Source organism: Ochotona princeps, chromosome 12 (assembly GCF_030435755.1).
Source record: "Ochotona princeps isolate mOchPri1 chromosome 12, mOchPri1.hap1, whole genome shotgun sequence".
Taxonomy (NCBI): domain Eukaryota; kingdom Metazoa; phylum Chordata; class Mammalia; order Lagomorpha; family Ochotonidae; genus Ochotona; species Ochotona princeps.
Window position 1 is genome coordinate 36,282,211 of NC_080843.1, and position 19,789 is coordinate 36,301,999.

Below are 19,789 nucleotides of genomic sequence, written 5' to 3' on the forward strand. Positions count from 1 at the left end.
CTAGAAGGAAAACAAACCGCATATCTTCAGGACAGGTGGCAGTCTTGCAACTTGGAGCAAGTTTCCAACCACCATTAGGCACCAGCCCTCCTGTAGACAGAGGTAGGCTTTTGGACTTTCCTGGTAATTACATGTCACAAAAGAAGGCATACCCGGGTCATCAAGCTTACAAAAGACCTATCTAGATTTCTGAAGGTTCCTGTTCATTTCTAAGAGAAGAATGAGTACTTGCTTATAATTATAGGTTTTCTAAACAAATGTTCTTTTTTTTCCCCCTAAAAAAAAAAAAGACTTGGGGGAGAAAAATGCCTCCTGTTTGTCCTCACACGCCTCATCCCTAGGTATTCTGAATCTTGATCTGGTTTTTTTTTTTTCTAACAGTTCATATTAGCAGACTGCTTCTGAACATGACCACCAGCCATGAGCATCAGGGTCAGCTTAGTGGACATTAGAATGCACCTTCCCAGGAACAGAGTAGGGATGGATAGAATCAGACACCTCGGGGTGGAGCTGGCCATTACATTTTAAAAGCTTTCCAGAAGATTCTGGTTGTTGCTGAAGGTGAGGAATCACTGCCTCAAACCATAGCATCAGTTTTTCCAAAGGGATACCTGCACATCTGGGAGACATGAGCAGTTTAAAGGAATCATTTTCTAGAACCCAAATTTTATTTTTAATTTTCCAAAACTGATCTGCCTGGGAATATTCCCCGTGGTCCTTTCTGTCACTTCTTTCTCTTCATCCCAGCTGTTCATGGTGATTTCTTATTTTATTTAAAAGATGGAAAGGCATAAAAGGGAAGGCTGTATTTTTACCACCAGCCAGCAGCTCATCCCAGTCCAATAAGACATCCCATATGGGTGCTGATTCATGTGCCAGATGCTCCACTTGCCATCCAGCTCCCTGTTTATGGCCCAAAGCCTTGGGACTCTGCACTTGTGTGAGAGACCTGGAAGAAGCTCCTGACTCCTGGCTTCAGATCAGATCAGATCAGCTCCAATTATTTTGGCCACTTGAGGAGTGAACCAGAGGACAGATCTTCCTCTATATATCTCCTTCTCTCTGTAAATCTGCCTTTCCAAAATACATACATACATACATACATACATACATACATACATAAATCTTTAAAAATAGAAGAATATATACACAAAGAAAAAGAAGGAGAAAGGCATAATTCCTAAGTCTCATGACTGTTAAAATAATATCCTCTTCCTGGCTGGGGTAGGAACGTGATTGGTGTTCCTACCCAACAGACAGAGATGGAATAGTTAACCAAACAGAACTCAGCCAGGGAGTCCTGAAACCATCTTATTTCATCATGACAACAAATACAAGGCAAGGTTTCATATATCTTAGAATCCAAGAGTGAACCAATTGTTGAAAACACAGCTATCACTGTGTTTGATTTGGGGGAATAAAATAAAATGAGATGTTTTCTGAACCAAGCAACCATATTTTTGTTTGGTTGAGTGGTCTGACAATGAGGACTGGCTTTTGTTAACCTCTGGAATGTGGCAAGCATTGTTCAGAAATTGAATGAAATAAATTGTCAGCTCCAGGGTTCTGAAAACAAAATACAACACATTAAAACACAAATTTAAAAGGCAGAAATTTATGTTTTTTGCATCTTATATATTCTGATTTTCTTTTCTATATCAGAGTAAAAATATGGTGGTTGTGTTTTTGTCTTAGTGTTTAGGAAAAAATGTCACATAAGTATAATTGTGAAAGATTGAAAGTCTTGAGATTTTAAATAACTCCACTAAGGGCAACACAATTCACAAATAAGTGGAAACAAAGAAACACAAAACCCCTTTGATCTTTCATCTTCAGCAGCAGCAACAGCAACAGCTCTTTGTGGTAAAGACAGCAAGTTCTTACCCAAGTGTCCTAATGAAAGTCTGCAGAAATGAGTGATAGAAAGTCCGTGTGATCCCAAAACACTCAGAAAAGTACAACAGCAGATCAACACAGAAAGTAGAAAACAAATATCAAAGAAAATTTTCCAGTAGTTACAAAATACTACCAATTTTTAAGTAAGTTATTCAAGATCATACCTATTTAATATATTCTTTATTAATTATATACATCTACAGAAAATCTTTTTAGTTGTAAGCTACTGCCTTAGGCTCATTTGAGCAAACTGTGTTGGGGTTGATTGGGATTATGGAGTATCCTAAGAAATGCAAAGAAAGAAATATCTATAGACTTGAGATGTAGGCATAAACCAGGGACTCGTGAGAACTCAAGGATTTTGTCTGCCTCTTCCCTCTACTTCCATGTGATTATTGAGTCCTTTCTTCTTTCTCATCATTAATGGGCTTCCTCTGCTTTCCAGGTCACATCACAAAACGTTTCCAATAAATTCTGATTTTCACTTATTCAGGTCTGTTCTAGGAGAAGCATGAATTGACCCACATAAGTCCGTGAATCACAAGGAAAGAATTAGATCACAATGAAGATAATGTCACTGAGACTTCAATGTTTTCAGTTACAGGACTTTACATTCATTGCCTCCTTTTAAGAATGCACTTTTTTTATTGTCAAATCATTTTTTATTGTATGGATTTTATTTCATGTACGAATCACGTGGTGTCCATCAGTTGAGATATGTACTTCACTTTTTCTTTTATTGATTACATTGCATTATGTGACACAGTTTTATAGGCATTGGAATTCCCTTCACCCCTCCCCAAAACCTCCCCCCATGGTGGATTCCTCCACCTTGTTGCATTACCACAGTTCAAGATCAGTTGATATTCTTTCATTGCAAGCATTTACCAAGCATAGATTCCAGCATCTTATTGTCCAGATAAGTTCAACGGTTTCTTGGGGAGACCATCTCTGGTCTGAAGGTAGAGCCAGCAGAGTATTATCCCAATCAATTAAAAGTCCCGACATAACATCAGTAACAACTTATAACATTATGGAATTAATTGACATGGTATTGAGTAACCAATACGTTAAAAAAATGCTAGTTCTGAACCACACATCCTGTGACTTCTTCATTGACATTTCAATTATTAGTTTATATACAACCGGGTTCTATACACCTTAAAATGGCTATAAATTACTATTCAGCTGTCTCGTGTCTATTTTAATTTTAGTATTTAGCAGTTTATAGTGTTGAAGCATGATTTTGCTGAACCTGGCTGTTTTTCAGGTAGTCTAACTCTATAACTCTAACAAGACATGTGTCAACAGTTTAGGTGAACAATTTTAGGAGGGGTGTGCAGAGAAATCTTCAATACCCTAGTGAGGAATAACTAATCTTTGTGTCCCACCTAGTGAGGTATAAATGCAAGGATGCACTTTTTAAAATAAGGCTTTCCAAAGTGTGCCTGAATTTTGGAGATGACAACAGGTCAATAAACTGAAAACACAGTTTATTACTCATAATTTCTAGGAAGAGGAAGTATGCCACCCATGCTGGGACATAGGATAGAATGTTAAAGTTGCTGTCAGGCAGAGAGGGAGTGAGGGAATTGCAAAAAATAGTTTTTACTATGATTGCCCCAGGAAGCAACAGGTGATCAGTCAACTGACTGATCAGGTTTGCCATTGGATTGGCTGACTCTTCCCAGCAGGCTCCAGGCTGCTAGGCAGCAAACCCTTGGAGGGAAAAACATCATATAGAGGGTCATCAAAATGTGTACTAGGGGAAAAAAATGAAATGGTTTTGATTTTTCTTGTTTCACCATAGTCACTATGATCTTGTGTGATGTTGATGCTATGTGAAATCACTTACAGGTTAGAACATTTGTTCAGTGTATGGCAGAGGTTGTTCCTTTCTTCCTCACCTAGTAATCCTACAAGGTAGCTAGTATTGCAGTATACCTTTCCTAAATGACAAAATAAAGATTTAGAAAATCCCTGCCTAACTCAAGTCCCAAAGCCAAGAGACAATAATTTCTTTGTTCCCAGCTCATTCATAATTCTATGCTCTCTCTTCAATAAACACAAAAAGAATATAGTAGGAGTCTATGTGGCTGAACATATGCAGAACACAATGTCAAGAAAAGGAAGACCTATAAATAATTAAAAACATTTCCACTATACTACCCACACACTTGAGTGAATCAATAAGTAATTTCATTTGTTCATTGTTTATAGTGGCAGTATGATAGTTTTATTAGTGTTTAGAATTTAAGTAAAGGATCCAATTTGGCATTAAAGTACATACACTTGAATCCAGGAAAACCTAACTGAGCAACTGGGCATGACCTTAATGCAGAAACTATTTGCAAAGAAAGATCCAAGAATCAGCTTCCAAGCAATGGTATTGATAAGACATGAGTGGAACAATTCCTATTGAAATTCACTAGTTTTATATAAGCTTATTTGCAACTCACAGCACAATTTTCTGATCCTAAATTAATCAAATTATTTCCTTGAAGAAATTAACCTCAAGATCTATTTCTACCTATGCTGCTCTTTAGCAAGAAAATAGCAAATAGCCTAAGATTCCTAGGGACTCTTTACTAACTGGAGCACAGAATGACTTCCCAACAAAGAATCTGAGAGTTGTATGCAAAAAGGGATTGTTTGGCTGAAACCATGAAAACATGAAAAAATGGATTTTCATATAATCCATTTCAACGTGGCATTATCACTTGTACCTGGATTCATCTGAGAGTTTTTGTTCTATCTTGTTACGAATCCAAAACAATAGGCTATCATAAAGTAGCCACTTATTTAATGTACAAAACTGAAGTACAGCCTGGTACAATAACCTAGAAGCTAAAGTCTGCACCTTGCATCTGCCAGGATCCCATATGGATGCCAGTTCTAATCCTGGCTGCTCCACTTCCCATCCAGCTCCCTGCTTGTGGCCTGGGAAAGCAGTCGAGGACAGCCCAAAACCATGGGACCCTGCACCCATGTGGGAGACCTGGAAGAAGCTCCTGGCACTTGGCTTCAGATCAGCTTGGGGAGTGAACCACCCAATGGAAGATCTTTCCTGTGTATCTCCTTCTCTTTGTAAATCTGACTTTCCAATAAATAAATAAATCTTAAAAAAAAAAAAACTAAGTACAGGTACTAGCGTTATGGTATAGCAGGTCAAACTGCCACCTGGGACACTAGAATCTTATATGGGTACCAGTTCTAGTCCCAGCTGCTCTACTTCTATTCCAGCTTCCTATTAATGAAACTGGAAAAGCATTGGAAGATGACCCAAGTTCTTGGACCTCTCAGCCACATGGGAGATCTGGATGAAATTCCTGACATTATTAGCCTAGCTAAACCTAGTCCATTGTGCCCTTTGTGGGAGTAAACCAGTGGATAAAAGATCACTCTTTCTCCTCTCTCTTTTTAACTCTGCCTTTCAATAAATAAAAGAAATCTTTAAAAACAAAAACCTAAGTACAAGAAATAGAGGAGTTTTAGTGCTGTGTAAATACTGCTACACAGGATTTAACATTAGCATCTTTATGTTTAATACATCTAATGCAAAACAGGTAAGGAAGAAATTACTTCATGCTTGAAAAATGCCACTTAAAATTTAGAAGAATTCAGAGTGTGGTAAAAATAACCAAAGCTAATAATCTATGAGCTGTATTTTCCCAAAGGATATGAAGTTAAAACAAGTACCTATTAAGCAGCAAATTAGGTACTAGAGTTATTTTTGTCAATACTTACAAACTGCACGATAAACCAAGAAAACAAACAGAAAGGGCTCTGGTGGGCTAATGTTTCCTAACCAACCAACCAACCAAACAAACAAAACAACAACCAAAAAAAAAAAAAACAAAACAAACCCTTAAACAGATGCCTGGATTTAACAACAGGAAATTTAGGTGTGCATAGACACGTATACCTGTAAGGCAACAAGAAGAGTTAAAGCTGTAGTAACACAACCAAAATAATGACTATAACTATTTATTTGTCCTCTAAGAATCAAGAGCTTCAGGAGTAACAGCATTAACTTAAAGACTCCATATCTGTAAAAGTATTATATATGGGTTTTATTATTTCTCATCTTAAACATTCGGTAAAAGATTTATTTTTAGGCCCCGGCGGCGTGGCCTAGAAGCTAAAGTCCTCGCCTTGAAAGCCCCGGGATCCCATATGGGTCCTGGTTCTAATCCCAGCAGCTCCACTTCCCATCCAGCTCCCTGCTTGTGGCCCAATGCATTGGGACACTGCACCCGCATAGGAGACCTGGAAGAGGTTCCAGGTTCCCGGCTTTGGATTGGCACAGCACCGGCCATTGTGCTCACTTGGGGAGTGAATCATCAGACAGAGGATCTTCCTCTCTGTATATCTGACTTTGTAATAAAAATAATTTAAAAAAAGTTACAGCCTTCTTATTAGATTCACTGTTACTCTTTTTTAAAAAGGTATTTTATTGAGGTCTAATTGTTATACAGAAAAAATACATACTTTAAATGTTAAATCTGATCATTTCAGGCATACATACACACTCATGAAAACATCTTTCCAGCAAAGATCATGAACATCATCATGCCCCAGAAAGTTTCCTCATGTTTTTGATAATTCCACCCTCACACTTACCCCTCTAACCAATCATTTGCCTCACCTTCAAGAAACACTCCATGATTTGGCTTTTGTCATTTTAAATTATTGAGTACTGGTTATTCATTTTCAAGGTAACTTTTACTTATTAAAAGGCAGAGAGAGATTTTCCATCTCTTATGTCACTTCCCAAATATGTGTGATTTGCAGAGCTGGGCCAGATTTAAACTAGAAGTGTGAAACTCTATCAAGGTCTCACATATGTGTGGCAGGGACCCAAGTACTTGAGTCATCACCTGCAGTCTCCCAGGGTGCACATTAGCAGGAAACTCCAACGGGAAGCAGATCCCAGGCACTCCAATATGCGATGAAGCTGTCCCAAATGGCATGTTAACTGCTGTGCCAAATGCTCATCCTTATTGTGCATTTTTTATAGTTTCACATTAATTAATTATCTGGTGTGCCCTCCACTTCCAGAATTTTAGTCTCTCTTACTAAATGTAAGAATTTTGAGATTTTTCTCTCTGTTGCTGCATGTACCAGCAGCCCATTCATTTTTTAAAGATTTATTTGGGTTTTTTTTGGTTTTTTTATATTTTATTATTATACCTCAAATACCAAAAATGATAAAAGCAACATACAAAGTAAAATTATAAAGCAGCTTAACACATAAATAAAGATAGAAAGATTCTTGATAAAATGTTAAGTCTTAACAAGATTTATTTGTTTTTATTGGAAAGGCAGAGAGAAGGAGAGACAGAGGAAGCTCTTCTGTCCACTAATTCACTCTCCAAATGACAGCAACAGCTGGAATTGAGCCAGTCTAATCTGAAGCCAGGAGCCAGGAGCTTCTTCTGGGTCTCCCACACGGGTGCAGGGTTCTAAGGCTTTGGGCCATCCTGGACTGTTTTCCCAGGCCACAAGGAGGGAGCTGGATGGAAAGCAGGGCCGTCGGGATTAGAACAAGCATCCATATGGGATCCTGGCATTTACAAGATGAGGATTTTAGCCACTGGGCTACTGTGCCAGGCCCAGTTCATTCATTTTTATTGTTGGGTAGTATTTCATTTATGGATGATATATCACATTATGGATGGTATGCATTCACATTAATGAATATATATGCTGTTTCTAATTTGAGGCTATCACAAATAAAGGTACTATGAATATTCATTTAAGATTTTTTTTTTTATTTGAAAGGCAGATTTTACAGAGAGAAAGAGAAAAACAGAGATTATCCATCCACTGGTTCACTCTCCAAAAGGCTGCAATGGCCAAAGATGGTCTGATCTGAAGCCAGGAGCCAGGAGTTTTTTCCTGGCCTCCTATGTGGGAACAGGTACCCAAGGGCTTGAATCACCTTTTACTGCTTTCCTAGGCAATAAGCAGAGAACTGAATCTGAAATGTAGCATTGGGACTAGAATCAACACCCATATGTGATGCCTGCACCATATTGTGTATTAGCTTGCTAGACCATCGTGCTGACCACAGTAAACTTTTAATATGAACATACACTTTCATTAATCAAAGGTAAAGCAGAAGAAGTACAGTGATTAAGTCATATAATAGGCATATGCAACCTGTTTAAGGCTTTGCCATACTCTTCCCAACAGTATTTATCATCTTTCTTTCCCACCAAGTGTATGCAAGTTACATCCTCACTAATCTGTGGCATGGTGTATCTTTTGAACTGTGGTCATAGGTGTGTGGTGTACTCCTCATGATGGCTTTCACTGCATTTGCCTAATGAGTAATCATGTTAAGCATCTTCTCATGCACTATTTTCCATCTTCACATATTCTTGGTCAACTGTTTGCATCTTTTGCCCACTTTTAATTAGGTTTCCTTATTGAGTTCTCATAATTCTTTACATATTCTGTATACAACTCCTTCATCGGTTATGCAGGTATTTTCCCATGCCTATAGCTTATTATTATTATTATTATTATTATTATTATTATCTAGGCAGTGGTTTTGATCGGCAGAAGTTCTTTTGTTTAAGCACAACTTAGACATTTGTTTCTCTTTTGGATTATGTTTTAGCTGTTCTATGTAAGAACACTTTACTTAACCAAGGGTCAGAAGGAACTCCTGTTTCCTTGAAGAATTTCCAGAGTTTCAGGTGCCATTTTTGGTCCTTATGATCTACTTATCTGCCATTCTGTTCTGCAAAATCGACTTACCCTGTTTTCCCTACACTGTCATCTCTACATCTCAAGGCAGACAGGCTCTTCCTGGATTCTGCATATTAATATCTACATCTTCAAACTTTCTCCAGGCAGCCATCTAGACCCACTAGAGGCTATATCTACTTACCTACTTTGCTTCCCATCACAAAGTCCTACAACCTTGTGGCTTGCTATCAAGTTTCCTGAGTTTAACATCCCATTCATTTTATTTCAGTAGGAAAACAAATCAATCTCATTACTCTATCCTAACCACAAACAGAAGTCTTCAGCAAAATTGCCTTTCTTATTTTTAAGAAAACCACCTAGACCCTGAGATACAGACACCTGCTATCTCAGGCATTTTGTCATAAATGTCTCATAGCAGGTACACCAGCAGTCCCTGAATTGAATACTTAATTCCCATTAGAGTCATATTAGTGTGAAACCATTACAGTTGTTTCAAGTTATAGCATTCACTACCCTGAATTATGTAATGTGCATGACAATAAAAAAAAAAGAAAATTTGAGGTTGTCCTATATTGTTGGCTTAACCACAACCAACTGTACCTTATTTGAAAAGTAAGCCACTGGAAAAAATAACAAGGAAAAGAGAAAGTGGTTATCATGGTATCAGAAAGATACATGCAGCTGACCAGAACCACACCCTCTGTCCCGTGAATGAAAACCTGACAGAGATCTTAGAAAGTTCTGCAATTCACTCTGGGTTAGGGTGGGTTGGGAGAATCCCAGGGGGGCAGCAGAGGCCTTCTTCTTGGCTAGTGATTTATCTTCTCTTTTTTCCTCAGGTATTGCCTTACCTTCATTTGATGGGCATAATTCAGCTTTCCACTTCCTTTTGGGCCACTGGGATTATGTACCCGGTGACCCCCACCCACCTGCCAAGCTCTGTCAAAGAAAATGGTGAGCAAAATCCCCAATACACAAGAGCATTTCAAGCCTGTGCTCTCCAAATAGAAGCCTCAATTTTTCTGTTTTCCTAGCCCAGAAGGATCTCCAGTCTTCTGTAGCAGGCTCTGTGTTACTGTCAAGTTTGACATATGAGTTCTCAAAGACCAAGAGGAAAACAAAAACGTACTCATTCTATCTCTTTGCCACAAGTTTGTGATGTCATCCTTATTACTCCTCTGATTTTAAAACAAGCAGTATTTAGCTTTGTAAACTATGTGACATAAAAGTTAAGATTTTCCTTAGGTAGTTCACAAAAATACCGAACTACCATTGTTTCATTTCCTACTCATAAAATCATTTGTGATATCTGTGCCTTGTCTTTCTCTTTCTGCAAACATATTGTTACATAATGAATATTTTAACTACTGTTTTGCATAAAGTTATTACTGGAACAGGAGATAGGAAAAATGATATATGCTAGAGACTTTTTATTATTATTTTTTTACTTTTGCAATGCAGCTTAACTATACAGTATCTCCAGAGGGACTAGCAGAGGTTCCTCAAGACATGCTCTGATCCTCTAACTCACTCATGGACTAGCTGGGTTTCCCAGGCATGCCAATCAGGAGATACGACTGGCAAGACCATGGCCACTTTGCCTAACTGCCATGACAGCGTCTTACCACTTCACTCATGTTTTCCCTCTAGTTTCTCCCATGTTTATTCCTTGCATTCAGCTCAACAAGTACTGGGCTATTCATGAAATCTAAGTTAATAGCCCTAAGGAAAGGCCCATGGGAGTTGTCCCTGTAGAGAATGGGGAGACAAACGCATGAAGATGGGGGTGTTGTCATTATTGTCTAAACCTCCAAGGGCAAGTAAGTTACAAGCTTATTATTCAAAGAGACAAAGATAGTTTCCCAACATCTTAGTCCTGCGAAGCAAGAATTGAAAAAATTAAGAAGAAACTTGGGATAGAGGGAGGGAAGGACAGAAAAAGGGAAATGAGGGAGAGCAAAAAAAGAGAACAAGAGAGGGAGAGCAATACAGCAAACAGATAAAAACTGGTCATCTGCTTTGAGAGAGATATGTAGGCATTTCTGAGGGCCTTTAACTCTTGGTTTTCCTTATTAGTCTCATTGTTTCTAGAGTATCTTAGTGCCAACCCTTCTTTGCAGAAGTTTAGGACCTTGGCCTTAAGTTCTCCTCATACCTACAGGAGTTTCTCTAGAAATCAATGTCCTGGATGTGAGAAATGTTTTAAAATTTAAAACATGTTTAAAGACACAGAGCCTAAAACATCAGAACTAAAACAGACATTTTTTTTTAACAATTCAGCGAAGATAAGCATCAGGAAAAACACATTAAAGACATACTGTTTGTAATAAAGAAATAACAGGAACATAAAAGGATATTATGTAGACACTAAGTTGGTAAAAGGAGCTTGATCATGAGGCCTTTGAAATTCGAGATTATGTTGGTGTTATTTACAACACAATGCCTAGAGCACAGCTCAATAAATAATACAGAAAATAATTACAGAAAAACATGAGCTTGTGGACAGTAATAAAACGATTTTTTCAAAAGAAGAAAAAGAGCTTTAGGTATAAAAATAAATTTAAGTATAGAAAAGCAAAGATTTGATGTAAGGAAGAGAAAGAGAAGGAGAGGAAAGGAGAAGAAGGCCGGAGGAGGCCAGGAGACAGACCCACTTGTCAGAGAACGAGGAAGAGGAAACAACGACCAAGACCCTACTTCATGGCCAGGACAAACCTAAAACAAACCTGAACTGCTACTTACCAGAGCAGAACACACCCGTCATCAAACCAAACCAAACCGAAGCAAAAAAATAGGAGAGGAAAAGAGAATATCTTCCCTGCTGTTGTGTCCTGGATTGTAGGGTTTTGGGGGTCTTCTTTAGGGGTCTATCACTCCCAGCTCTGACACCTTCACTGTGTGGATAGGAGAGGTGGCATGTGACTTAACATTTCTGGAGGACATGAGCAGCCATAGCTGTACAATGGAGATGGTAATGCATGCCCCTTAGAGCTTTGTGAGGACTGAGTGGGACAAGGAATGGAAAATATCTGGCAAAGTGCTGCACATTACAAAAGCCTTGGAAAATAGTGGTAATTATTTTGTTTTTTTCACATTCCATCCACACATTCAGGCCTGTTTCTGCCTAAATAGCTAATAGAGGACTGCAGTAGAACTTATTTCTTCATGTATTTAGCCTGGTGCATTTTGTTCTATCAGAGCAATCAGCAGTACAGATAAGGTGGCCTCACCTGCTGTTCATTTGAAGCTTTTCTTGTTTTCTGGTAAAATCACAGATCAATCATTCCCATATGGAACTAGTGTTAGGGACTGTTCAATAATAATAATGACTAATGCTGTTGATAATATACTATAAGCTTAATGCAGTATCAGGTATCATTAACCCCTTCAAGCAAGTGCAGAGAGTAAGTACTGTTTGAAGAGCTTCCGACCTCAGTATAGTTCTTTGGGCTTGTCCCTTACAATTAATTGTCAAACTCTTCAAAACTATCATGTGCCTTTCTCTGGACTCTCAGTCTAGGTCACCAATTTCAATCATTTGTGTATCTCTTAAAAATACCAGTGCCCACAACCACAATTATTTCTTAGTTGACTACAATGCAGTGAAGGTAAAAACAAATGAAATGGAAAACACCGTTAGTTGCATCTATTATGAACTGTGCATCAATAAACAAAGAAAGTCAAGAATTAGCATGCATAATCACTGAGAGAATATCTAAGACCCTCTCCTTCAAAGAAAGTATTTTCCTTATTATTTTGGCCATAGTATTGTCTTTTCTTCCCCTCATCCTTCCTTCTTCTCATTTCTTTTTTCTTTTTAATTGCTCATTTATCGCTTCATAAAGCTGAGACTATCAGAAGCAGGTCTCTGGGTATTACATTTAGAGTTTGTAGCTCAATTGGTTCACTGTACTACACACTGTCACTATTAAGCAGCACTCTTTTCTCATGGTATGGATCTTGTAAGATACATTTCTTCCACCTGTCTCCAATCTGTCCCATTGATCAACTCACTGTTGAGGCTCAGGCACTTGGATCAGGCCCCAAATAATTGACAGATCCTGCTGGAGCTACTGGAATCTAAAAGGAAAAGGTAGTTCAACACAGGTGAGTGTGGCCTAAAGAAAAAAAAAAAACTTTTTCTTTTCTAGTAATGGTACTGGAGTCAGAGTTCCAGAAGTTGCTTGAAGGCATCTTGCTTTCACCCAGTACAGCTTGCAGTACAAGCTGAGCGCAGAGAAAGCAGAAGTGAGAGATGCAAAGAATCAGGGTCTTTCATGGCATCTCTGAGAGTTCAGTCACCAAAGACTGCATTAATCCTGAAGCTGCCTGCATTCCTGGCAGGTAAATCAGTAAGTAATTCCCTTTATTATTGGTTCAGCTAGTGGCAGTCTTTCCTTTTTTTTTTTTTTTTTCAAAAAACCCAAACAAAAATCACAAGATTTATTTATTTTTGGAAAGGAAGATTTACAGAAAGAAGAGAGTGAGAAAGATCTTCCATCTGTTGGTTCATTCCCCAAATGGCTGTAATAGCTGGCACGAAGCTGATTCAAAGCCAGAATCCTCCTCTAGGTCTCCCACACAGGCTCAGGGACTTGAGCCATCCTCTGCTGCTGTGTCAGGTCATCAGCCGGGAGCTGGATCACAAGTGGAGCAACCAGGACTTGAACAGGCACCTATGTGGGATGACGGCACTTGCAGGAGGAGGAGTAACCTGTTGAGCCACCACACTGGTCCCCTGAGTTTTTTATTAGTTATAACCAAATGGATCCTGGAAGTTACACTGTACATTTTATGAGAGGTGGTCCTGCATTTTAAAAAGTATTTAATTACACTGGAAAAAGTTGAGTCCTATAAAAACTACATACAAAAAAGAAAAACAAAAAAATAGACAAACCTTTTCAGTTATATTTATCAGCTATTACCTAACAACTGCTATTGATTTTGAGTTGTTTTGGCAATAAATGTGGCAGTCTGTGAAAGTCAGTTTATTTCTGTAATTATAGGGCAAAGCTTCAGTAGGCTGTAACTTATTTTGTAGAAGGCTCTTAGTATGGGTTTAACACTAGATGTACAAGAAAGAACCTAGGGCAAATAATACAGTAAAACAATGCATATAATGCTGCAGTGGTTTTATTGAGGGCAGAAGAAAAACTTCCTAGCATATGTAAAAGGTTTTTATTTGCTTTATTTATACTCAGTACTTTTTCCCACTCCTTGTGTAGGCTGAGTCTTTTACCCCTTAAAATCTGTGTTTTTCTTTCTTCAGATAATAATATCCACCACGATTCCACCTTAGTTTGTAGGGAAATGGAAATCTGTCAACAGGCTGATTGGGATGGGTCAGGCAACGGCTCCTTTCTTCGCAAAGACTCTGTTTATAAAAGAAAGAAAATCAAATGGGATCCTCAGATTAATTTTTAAAACACTTTTTCAAGATACACTTTTGCCAAAACTCATCCATAAATGTAAACTCTATGTATAAATATGAGCAGCTATCAAGTATAATAATGTGGACACAATTGTTTAGTTTGTCAACATTAAAAAGTAATATGTTTAGGAGGGGATAAGGGAAATCCCAGGGCCTATGGAAATATGTCATATAATAATAAAAAGAGGTAAAATTTTAAAAAAGCAATGTGCAAAGAAAAAGGTCAAATTAAAAAAATCCTTCATTCATAAACTGCTAAAGTACATATTTACCATTGTTAGTTACTACCAGCAAGCTGAAGATTTCTGGATTGAGTAATTTATAGTAGAGGAAGCTACTTCCATCTTCATTCTATCCATTCCCATGTTCTCTAGGAGTGTCTCTGAACTGTGTTAGTCCACAATCAATTTATTTTTGTCTGTCACCTTCTTCTGCCCCTTCTCCACTTTCATTATGTACCACTCTGTGTGAAACCACTTCCGTGGTTTCAACAGTAAGAGGTAATATTAATGGTAAAAGAAGATTTCTTTGCTTCTGTCCTAATTTAGCTTCAGGCAGGAAAGAGTGAATAAACAGGGACTGGAAGAGTTCCCTTGGCTGTATATAAACATCTCATAAGTCTTGCAAAATAAACAATCTCCTGTTTAGAAAATAAAGACCTTTGAGTACTATTATCCTTACATGATTCCTGTTCTGTTAGCATCACAGGGTTCTGACCAGTTGTTTTGCTAGTGATTATTTGCCTTACACTTGAAATACATTGTACCAGACCAGATTTGAAAACAAACAACAAAAAAATTAAAGACATATTTTTCAATGGTATTACAAATTTGGTCTTTGAAAATAAACAAAGTCATCATAATTAACATATCAATCTATGCTGAGCTACTGCTTTCAAGATTTCTGGCTAATATGTAACAGTATGAAGACCATTCACCAAAAAAATGAACAAAAAATGAAGCTCAAAGTAGAAAGTGAAATAATTTTAATAACAATTTATTCGATATATTAAAGATTATTTTTAACATATAATTGACAGAAAATTATTAATGAGATAATTCATCCTTTTTCTTCCTTCAACTAAGTATGAAATTAAGTAAGTCTCCCTTAAGTACATCTCAATTCAGACTACTCATGATCCAGGCCCTCAGTCGCCAAAACTGCTGTGAAAAACTGAGCAGTTGCTTAGCAAAAGGGAAGTACAATGTGTAACAGCATTAGAAAAATAAGCAGAAGTGAGGAATTGAGAACAATTTCCAAAACCATTCTCAATAATTTTGAGAAGTGAGGACACTGAAAAAAATATAAGCCCAAAATACTTTTTAGCATGAAATATATCAAAAGTTGAAATGGAAAGACTATTTTTAAATATGTTCAAAACCATACACAAAAATGTTAACAAGGATAGTAAAAGCATTTCCTTCCTTAAACATATTAAGAAATCAGGCCTTTGTTTACCGACATAAGATGCCTCAATTTATCTGATTATTGTTGTTGTTACTTTTTTTTTGCCTCTTCCTGTTGAAGACAAGCTTTCACACAGCAGCTTTCTCTGTGTTTTTCTAAGATGAAAGCTTCTGCATCAGTAACATATGGTCCCAAAACTATATTTCAGTAAGTCACTATGTTGTTTTAATTCAGTTCTTGAAAGATAGAGGAAACATGGTGACTTTTTTTTTAATAAGCCATACTTTATTTTTATCTTTTTTATCTTTTTAAAGATTTACTTATTTATTAGAAGTTACAAAGAGAGAGAGACAATCATTCATCTGCTGGTTCACTCCCCAGATGGCTGCAATAACCAAGGCTGGGGCAGGCCAAAGCCAGGAGCCAAGAGCTTCATCCAGGTCGTCCACATGGGTAGCAGGGGCCCAAACATTTGGGTCATCTTCTGCTGGTTTTCCTGGGTCATTTAGCAGTGAGCTAGGTTGATACAGTAGCCAGGACTCAAATCAGAATCATATGGGATGCCTTTGTCACAGGCAGCAGCTTTACCAGCTAAACCATAAAGCTGGCCTGGAGATTCCTTTAAATCTAGAAATGGAATTGCCCTATGATTCAGTAATCCCAATACTGGGCATATGCCCAAAATATGAACTCACTGCATCAAAGAGACATTTACTCCATAAGCATATAGCAGCACTGTTCACAATAACCAAAATATGCAATCAACCAAGGTGTCCATCAACAGATTACCAGAAGAAAATGTAGGATACACATACAATGACATATTTAGCTATGAAAAAGAAAAATCCTGTCATTTACAGCAAAATGTACAGAAATGGAGGACATCACAATATGTGAAATAAGACACAGGAAGAAAAATACCGTATATTTTCTCTCACATGTTGAAACTAAATTTAACAATTGTGACAAACATATTAATATGAAATGCTGAGAAGAAACAGAGTGAGGGAAACATGGGACCTCTATTACTACCTCATAATTTTTGTATTGTAAATTTAAAACTAGTCTGAAACACAATGCTACAATAAAAGAAAATGCCATTTTACATAAAACATATGAAAGAATTAAAATGAAGCAATAAAAAAGAATCTCAGTAAATCAGGTGGGTGTTTTCTACTTCTTCATAAATTACCTTAACCTCTGGTAGAAGCAGTACGTATAGAAAGAAATGGTTAGAAACACTTTTTGGGAAAAAAAGTACAATCGAAGTCCTTTGTAAATGTGGTATAATCGCAAAACTTTCTAGATATAACTTAGAGAATCATTTAAAACACACTATTATGAATTGTGTTTTTGCTGTATATGGAAACCACAATAATTACCTTTTCATATTAGTTCCGAGCCCTTGGAGGTTGATAAAACTGCTGGGTTGGCCGAGTCGATCGTCTTGGCTGGCCATCACCTCCTCTACGGAATTCAAGAGTTTGGTCGTAGGTGCCCTCTTCCTCCTATTTGCAAAAAGCAGGGATTTAACAAGTTCATAATAGCTCCAAGTTTTCTACATTACACTTATGGATCTCATTTTAATATAACCTTTTAGCTGCCCTGGGACTACATCTGTCAGTTGTTACAACAGAGGGAGGTAAGGTAAAGGGAAAAAACAAAAAGTCAGGGACATGGTTAAAAGTATTTTGGGTCCTTGGTAATAGTAGACCATAGTCTATAAGATAAGAATAAATATTAATTTTAAGGAAAGAAACTATTTTCAAAAAATTATCACATCAAATCACTTAACAAAATGTCGTAAGAACACAGAAAAACCAGCTTTATAGTAACAATTTTCCAGAATGTTTGTTACTCTAAATATTTTTTTGTGTCATTGTTGCTATAAATTGACTTATATCAATAAATTTTCATATTCAAAGTTCTTGAGATAGTTTCAGCACATCAAATCTTCATATTTTGTGAAGTCCCTGATGGTCTAGCTGATTCTGGGAATATTTGTAAGTATCTATCACAGCAAGGAGTTTTGATAAAATATATTAAGGGTTGAGGCACCAGAGAGTGTCCACAGACTATCTTATCTTCGTCTGATGAAGTTTCCAACATCGTTAAGAACCTTACATTTAGAGACAGGAGAAAAATAAGTAATTGGAATGGGAGGTACAATTTACACATAAAGAAAACGTCATGCAAAATAGAGAGATCAAAAGTGTCAAAGCTATTTTATTCTCCTCATTCTTACTGATGGGAAGATCTGCCAACTCAACAGCATAGAGAAATTAGGATAAGCAGATTAAACAGCAGAAAGAGTATAGTTAATCATAGTATTTTATTTAAAGAGGATTTAGAGGCAACAAAATATAGCCAAAAGCCACGCTGGTTTCTTACTGAATGCTGCCACCTTGTTATTTTAATGCTTTGAATTAATGGGACTATGAACTATGTGCTAGATTAAAGACACAAAAAATTAGCTCTCCATTTTGTTTACAAATTCTTTACTAAACACAAAGTTTAAATTCCAACTGAATTATGACAGCACCATAATTTGCATGATTCTGGAGATTTAACATATTTTTCTTCATCTTCTTTTTATGTATGAATCTTTTTTCCCAAAGATTGCTTTCCTTTAATGCTGTACATAACAGGAAATAATTTTATTCTTTAAATTTTACAGATAAAACTGTTTCAATTTTACCTGATGGAAACAAAGATGTTAAGACTGTTAGGTCAAATCCTATTTTTTAGTAATGATGCTTAATATTTGGAATGACACTATTATTTTGTTGGATATCCTGTATAATATTCTTGAGAAAGAACCATTATTTTACCCTTATCTAAGGACAATGAAGACCAGAAAAGTTTTACGATTTTGCATTAAAACTTTTAAGATGAATTTGAGCTTTAAATTCAAACATTGCTAGTTTATGTCTTTAAGTGTCACTCTGTAAAACACAACAAACAAGTAGTCGAAAACTAATGTTTTTCCTCAAAGGGTTATTATGATTGAAATATGGGAGTGGAAATTTGACAATACTATTGGTATAACTCAGTAGTCAGTTTTATACACAATTTCCAGATGAGCTCTTCTTCCCCCAAACTCTGTTTATTAACAGTCAGTCTTAAAATGGTTGAAAGCATCAGACATTATGCCCTGTAATTTAGTGAGGCAGTCAAAGTGCAAAAAAGAAAAATTTTTAAGTATTGAGGAAAAGAGAGAGTTATTATTCTGGCCACTGTTCTGAATGGTAATTATCAAATATCATGGCTAGAACTGAAAAGGAACTAGTCAATTTCATGAAAAATGACAATATTTGAAGTTTTGCATGCTACCAGGGTAAGAATGAATATATTTAGCACTTTGGGAGATAAATTGTTTCAGGAATTGGAGTGGAATGTTATTTTTCTCCTCATCTTGGTGCAGAAATGACTGGAAAACATCAAAAAATCTGTAACTTACCAATAAAATATACCATTTGAGGTAAGATACTGAATGAAATGGATTTATACAAAGAAATGACACTGCTGCTTGAAATGCTGTCTCTTCTTTGTTTACAACACTCACAGACTGTACTATCCAGAGCCAATTAAATAGTTTTACAGAGATGACAAACCATGAAATTTATTTCACTTATTTCGCTTAATTTGACATCTTTACAAAGTTTCTATACAAGGTAAAAGTAAAAAAAAAAAATCAGAATGATACTAACAGTTTGGTTTTCAGTTATTGCTAAAGGTACATTGTGTGCCTTTAAAACGTCTCAATCCCTAGCAAAGCATTTGAGGGCCAATCCTGTTACCAACAAGCACTCTTATTTCATATAACAGCTCAATACAATAAATCAATTTGAGTTACCTTTGAAATTTATATCTGGTTTTTCTTCTAGCCTATCCTTTAGGTTCACTACTCACTAATAGAACACAAGGAAACAATTTTAATTTCATAGTTCATAAGTTTTTACATGTTTTGAAAAATGACATTAGAGTTGGCATACAATCCTGTAAGGCCATCTGTAAAGGTGGGGGATTTTCTCAAGTCAAAGCAGTAAGTGGAGGGAGGGTCCAGTGCAGAGCCATTCTGTTTCTGACTCTCACAGCAGGTTCCTCAAAAGACTTGTGATGGAGTTAATGTCATTAAGTAGGTTTTTGCTTTTTAGGATCATATCACCAGTAAACAAATCTTTGCTTGTCACAGAGATTTGATTATTGCTTATAGCTCTGGTCTATACTTATGAGAAGAATGTTTTTTTATATTTACTACTTGCTGAATTCTTTAATGGTGAGTTAAAGTTGTGATAATAAAGTAAGTTGAAAGTATGTCACTGTATAAAACAC

The 19,789-nt window shown here is 36.7% G+C and overlaps 1 protein-coding gene across 2 annotated transcripts in view; it reads right to left on the reverse strand.

Moving 5' to 3' along the window:
• Positions 1 to 13,733: 13,733 nt before the first annotated feature.
• The window catches only part of TDRD3 (tudor domain containing 3), a 131,244-nt gene continuing 125,188 nt past the window's right edge, over positions 13,734 to 19,789 (reverse strand). For both annotated transcript variants that reach the window (XM_058670669.1, XM_004577438.2), the window contains 2 exons: positions 16,837 to 16,962; positions 13,734 to 13,990 (listed from right to left, as the gene is read on the reverse strand). In XM_058670669.1, the coding sequence (XP_058526652.1) occupies positions 16,846 to 16,962 (117 nt within the window). In that variant the 3' untranslated portion in view covers positions 13,734 to 13,990; positions 16,837 to 16,845. The remainder of the gene's footprint in view (positions 13,991 to 16,836; positions 16,963 to 19,789) is intronic.